Source organism: Fulmarus glacialis, unplaced genomic scaffold (assembly GCF_000690835.1).
Source record: "Fulmarus glacialis isolate BGI_N327 unplaced genomic scaffold, ASM69083v1 scaffold14727, whole genome shotgun sequence".
Taxonomy (NCBI): Eukaryota; Metazoa; Chordata; class Aves; order Procellariiformes; family Procellariidae; genus Fulmarus; species Fulmarus glacialis.
Genome location: NW_009222714.1, coordinates 3,477 through 9,881, shown reverse-complemented (window position 1 = coordinate 9,881; position 6,405 = coordinate 3,477). Strand labels below are relative to the sequence as shown.

Genomic DNA, 6,405 nt, shown 5'->3' with positions numbered 1-6,405 from the left:
GGGTTGAACCACGACACTGTGTATCATCATTCCTTCAGGGCATTTTGAAGCCTTTTGCAATGTTTTAATCACTGGCAGACAGCTTACCATGACAGCATGGAGACAGTGTGCTCAATAGCTAAAACCATAGACTCAAGTTTAAGACTCCAGTAAAGGAATGAACCAAACTGTGTATCAGAAACTACCCTCAGCTATGAACGTCTATTTCTATTTCAGTCCACGCACAGAGCTTTGAATGCAAAAGACCTTTGGTGTTCCGATACACCGCTTATACTGCTCAAATGCATTTAGTTTTACCTCATGCCTAATTAACATGGTAATTGGTTCAACTACAATACTATAAATACCACAGCAATCACAGTCTGCTCAAAGCAACATGTATTTGAAAAAACAGCAAGCAAAGTAAACAGACCAGATTCTTGCTGTCTTGTTTGTGAATGGTGACAATTCTCCTCTCACTGGAGCCTTCTTGGCTTGCTTGTTTAATGCTGACATCAATGATATCAGGAAAATCACAGTATGTTTGTAAATCCTGCAATAAATATTGGTTATATAATGTCAGTGATAACATAAATAGTAACTTAAAAACCCCACCTATTTACAGCATTAGAATTCCTACAACTCTGAACTTGTAAGCTAGCAACAAAGAGGATCATAAAACCTTAAACATGCCATTACAAATAAAGAAAGGAGTTTTGTGTTTAAGGGACCATCACTAGGAGCATCAATTAAAAAATGCACAAAGATCCAGGAACCGTGAATGGAAATATCCATATATGGGTTGTTTTTTTTTAATTGTAGATAGTTTTTTGCTCTGTAGTATTTTGTGAGGATTAACAACGGAACATTTTGATTAATCTTTCGGGGGGGCTTGTTTTTTTTTTTGAGAACTTATTATTAGCATCCTGATTAAAGAGGTTTAGAAAGCCTGTTAACAATCCAAAATGTCATGGCTTCGTTCACAGTGATACGAGCTGCAAAATCTGCTACCAAAGAGATGGATGTAGTATGAATGAAGAAAGGGTCTAAGAGAAGGTTGTCCCATCAGCCATGGTCATCACTGACAAGGTAACTTGAAGCACCGATCCTAATTACATGGGAAATCCAAGACACGTTTTCCTTTGATAGCAAGTTCAGGTAGTTTTTGATACTATGATATTCTGTACCACTTCGTTCAGTCTTTCACAAGTGAAATTACAATGTCATATAAATCATACTTCGTTTTGTTTTCAGTAGAACTTCAGATGCTAAGTAACATCCTTAAATAAAGGTAGATTTAGCTATCTAAAATTATTCTTCCAAAGCAAATAGATTTTATTCAAGTCAGAATACCCCATTTCTATGGCTGCAAGCATATCCTAACACATAAACAGGTGTAATAATCAAGGCTGTAAGACTCGGTTGGTATCAGCTAGAATAAACCAGCTCAAATGCACTGAAGTCCCTGAAGCTCTATTTGTTCATCTGGTTGTTGGAAATGTGAACTGGCAAAATAAATTTCTTCACCACCTACCACAGATATGTCATTCCTGCCTTCAAAAAAACAAAAATTTTGTTTCAATTCAATATCTTAATAAAGATTCATCACAGTACAGTTTGCTGAAACAAGAGTTATTATCACAATTACAAGCAGCCTTATTCATTTATTAAGTTTTCATAACCGATTTTATAAACAGTTTCTGTACCAGTGAAAATATATGCAGCCTACACCATGTCTCTGTCAATAAGTGGGATGACAATATTATTAAATATGAAAAAATAATCTAGAATCTCTATAGGAAATATGATCAGTTTAAACAGTACTCTTACTAAAGGCTGGGTTGCCAAGCCCAAACACCATAGTATGTGTAAACACCTAAAACTAGAAATTGCAAAATCTCACATTTATGTTATCTCCTGCCAGAGCAACCAGCACTTACAGGCAACTTAGGAAAGGCTGATACATAACAACTGTGAATGACGTAACTGGACCTAACATCAATCTACAAATATTCTAAGAAGAACACACTTTAAAAATCTGGGTATGTAATCAGATTTTTTTTTTTTAAGTATTACTAAAAACCCAGCATTTTTACAAATTGTTATAGCACACTGTAAAAATACAACCTCTTGTAGTTTGGAATTGGCTGCTACATATTATGCATCAAAACTACCAAACTAACAGATGCAATTATTTTGGAAAACTGACATGTGCTCCACTTTGCCTTTAATTTTACCTTTGGAAAATTCCCACACTTTCAATGCGTAATGCTATGAGTTTGTATCAGATTCTGGTAAACTTGACAAAATGAATAGTCATGCTGGGAAATCACACACAAAAGAAATAATACTGATAAATAAAAATGCAACAGCACATGATTACTAGCATTTATGGGAACCATTTAGCATCTAATCTCTGAACAAAGGGTATATGGACTCTGCAGTCACAGAAATGTTACTTTAAATTTGCTAGCTCAGACACTGGTAGGAGTCTAACTGCAGCAGGAAAGAGGTATAGGGAAATTTACCTGGTTTTTGGAGTCCTTAGAACCCTGCTTTCAAAGAGAATTTGAGGATTTATGCATTTTACCTATACCTGGGGGCAGGGTCATTACTTTTCCACATTGGTTTTTTTACAATAATGAAGGTCCAACACTGAATTTTTAATTTGTCACGCACAGAAGTATTACATGTTCAAGTATTGACTTTCTTCTAATACTTCAATAAAAAACGAATTTTAAAATCCTGCACTGTTTAAGTCAATACATTTCTGTGAGCCTCAGCCATACAGAAATTGCATCATCACTGTGAAGTAAAATTTGCCTACCAAATTTACCTGGGGCAAATCAGAACTTCTAACATAAGCTAGTCACTCTGTTACATGATAAACTGCACAATTATTAAAATAATAAAAGAAATTACCTGCTCTGCCAGTGTCTCACAGTCTTTAAGTTTTCCTCTTGAGCACTGAATTCCACCATTTCCAGTTATTACAATGGTTGCAAAACTTTCCTCTCCAGAAGGATCTCCACCAGGTTCTTTTACTTCAAAAACCTCTGAATAGAAGGCAGACTGAAGGGTTTCCAGATTTATAAGATACTTAAGTTTCAAGTTTCTGGCAGTAGCTTTGCATTGGCCAAACTGTTGTATAAATTTGCGGAACCTGTACCTTATTCTTTTTCGCGTCAAAATGTGGTAGTCTTGGATTTTTGCTCGCACACATTTAGGCAAAAACATTTTGTAGCTGTGAACACATAAGCAGCAAAAAACCTACTAGTTTTAGCCATTAAATCCAGCAAAGATAATTAGTTCTGTGCTAAACAAGTCAACATGAAAATACCTTTTCCTCTAAATGTTATCTTATTTTTAAACTGTAGGACAACAAGGATGCTTTCTTCAATCTCTAGTATGTTCTTTCAAATACAGCCCCCTCTCTTCTTCCATTTTCCATTTTTTACCCTCACTTAGTTTCAACATATATTATATAATGCATTTTCCATAAATTCAGGCATGTCTGTTTCACTCATTACTGAAGTTTTGAGGTAAGGCAGCAGAAGTTACACAGTTGCTTTTTTTGGTGTAGAAGTTAGAAAGAGGATACTGCACGGATAGAGGCAACGGATAGAGCACAGATTTCCTGGCTGAAAATAAAGGTGGTAGAATACAATACTGTGGTTGGTTTTCACTGAAGTTCCTACATCACAGTCCATATTCTATCAAGGGGCAAAAGAGTAGTTTGTCACCTGCAATCATCTGGCCAATTCACTGTCTCATTCTGTTTTTTATCCTCCTGCTAGGTCTCATAAAAAGACAAACATCAAGCATTAAGTACTAAGCAGGGACAGAATTAACTCAGCTGGAGCGGAAACCAATTGGGTTGATAAACCAAAGTGAACTGAAACTCAAGCAAGTTCAGCAGAGATCTGCCTGAGAAGGTTAAGAGCCTGGGGCACACGACATGACAGAAGAGGCATAAGGGAGCTTGATTTGTTCAGCCTGGAGAAAAGAAGGCTCAAGCAGGGTACTCTGGTAACCGCCTGCAACTAACAGACGGTTATGGAGAAGACTGAATTAGACTCTTCTCAGACATGCACAGTGACAGGACAAGAGGCAACAGACACACAGTATCACAGAAGAGACTGATTAGATACAGAGAAAATCTTCCTCAATGAGGATGATCATACACAGGACAAAGCTGCCCAGAGATACAATAGAATCTCCATTCCTGGACATTTTCAGAACTTGACTGGATAAGGCCCTGAGTAACTTCATCTAACTTTGAAGTTGGCCCTGATCTGAACATGGGGTTGGATCTGATGACTTCCAGAGGTCTCTCCCAACTCAAATTATTGCTTACATGCTTTCCCACATGAGTAGCTGCTGCCTTACCTCTCATTAAGAGAACCAAATCCATGTACCCAAAACCATGAATGGCCATCATGATACAAGCTTTCTATTAATTTCTAGTTTCCACTACAGGTAAGTTTATGGAATCATTATGCTAGAATAAATCAATTGCCAATAGCTGAACATCTCCGCCCAGATGCTAATGTGCAAAAATATTGGTTTTAGGTATCAGGTAGGTGTGATACAGTTATGAAGTATGGAGTCACCTGACTGAATTGTAAATGGCCAGTGGGGTTTGGTCCTTTTCTTTGGCTACCCTCATCATATCCAGAACAGCCATTCCAAGGCATTCTTCTTGCGTTTCGTGAGTAACAGGCATCTGTATCCATCCATCCAGAAAATCATCTCGCCACTGAGAAAGAAGAATGCAAGAAAGCAAATTAAAACTGTAGCACTGCTGCTCATCAATAAAGGTTTTTTGGGATGTGGGGTTTTTTGTTTGTTTGGGGTTTTTTGTTTGTTTGCGGGGTTTTTTGTTTGTTTGCGTTTTCTTAAGACTGAATTCTTCTGAATGAATCCCTTCGTCCACAAAAAGCTGCACGTCTTCATAATGGATACCAGTTACCATCGTGCTTAGAAACACTGTTTTCAAAATACTTTCATTTCAAATCTCGAAAAGGTCCATATGGGGAGGATGTGATTCTACACTGCGTCAGTCCAAAACAAAAGTCATGCTGAAAGACTTCCACATGGTAGTGGCACAAGAAAGGAGCTACACACTCTCACTACTCTTCCCACAACTGCCATTTGAGCTTCATCTCTCCAAATACACAATATGACATGAATTTAATTTTCATCTTGAGTGGGCTTCAAGCTGTCAAAAGAGCCTACACAGTTACTGTCAGAAGACATGAAAGGGAATAAATACTAACAACCTTTGCCAATTAAAAAATAATCAAGCAAATCGTACCTGTGCAAATAGGTAAGACATGACAAGATCATCAAGAACAGGGCTTTCTGCACCTCGGAGAATGCCATACCGATATGCTCTGTTGGTGCCATTGCAATACCAGTGGGGAAAATAAAACCTTAGGAAATATTTAAGCAAACATCAATAAACAGATACTTTCACTTACCAACATCAGACATTATTGCTTTCATAGACATGTAATTAGTGTTGGCTGGTTTGGAGGTGTGACTGTACCTTCAGACGTCTACATTCAAAAATCAGGTTAGAGAAAAATGGTTCTAATGCAGACATCTGCCAGACTACACAGGCTATTTACTCTGGATTTCAGAACTGCCACTAATTTTAAACAGGCAAGCACAGAGGAGATGAGATGTATCATTATTAAGAAAAATACCATTTTTACTTCTGCTGTATTTTTTTTATTGTTTCTTCAATCCAACATGGCAAACATATGGTATATAGAAAATCGATAAAATACGCTATTCAAACCTACTTCAATAATTTTGATTCTTTTATCTCTCTCTTATCTAGGTATCACCAACAATCTGTCCATAACTTCTTAGAGAAACTATGGTTCAACTAAATATCTTACTGGTTGTGTTTTCTCAAATAGTTTTGTTTTACCATGAAAAGTGCATAACATTTGATTTAGATTACCTTATCCGGTAAATTAGGATAAGTCTGGTTGCTTCATCTATATGGAAGATGTGATTTGGGGGATACCACATTCTCTCTGTTTCACTCATGAGTGCAAACAGGTTATGATACACTGGCATGATACCTAAACAAAGAACAGAGAAGCATACATTTATAGGAAATTGCTTTCACAAAGAATCAACCTCATTAACAAAAATATTGTGGGTTAAAAGTAGCAGATTGGCACATGTTCTCCAACTATTCATTGCACTGTATCATGTCAACAGCATTGCAATCATCACCCCATAACCTGCAGACTGTTTTTGCTGGATTATTTTCTCATTTTTCCTTTATGTTCTGACGGCAGACTGTGTTCACCTATTATCCTATACTTCACTGTTTAATTACAAGATTTTCTCTGTATGGCATTTAATACAATGGCTACTTAGCCTCTCAGTTTAATAACAGCAACA

The 6,405-nt window shown here is 36.9% G+C and overlaps 1 protein-coding gene across 1 annotated transcript; it reads right to left on the bottom strand.

Annotated features, from left to right (window-relative positions):
- Window positions 1-412: 412 nt before the first annotated feature.
- LOC104079501 (tyrosine-protein kinase JAK2-like) lies at window positions 413-6,077 on the bottom strand (the record flags this gene model as incomplete). Its single annotated transcript, XM_009581558.1, has 5 exons — window positions 413-532; window positions 2,902-3,223; window positions 4,593-4,738; window positions 5,297-5,414; window positions 5,954-6,077. Coding segments are annotated over 5 exons (830 nt in total), but the record flags the coding sequence as incomplete, so codon positions are not given.
- Between the last annotated feature and the right edge of the window lie 328 nt (window positions 6,078-6,405).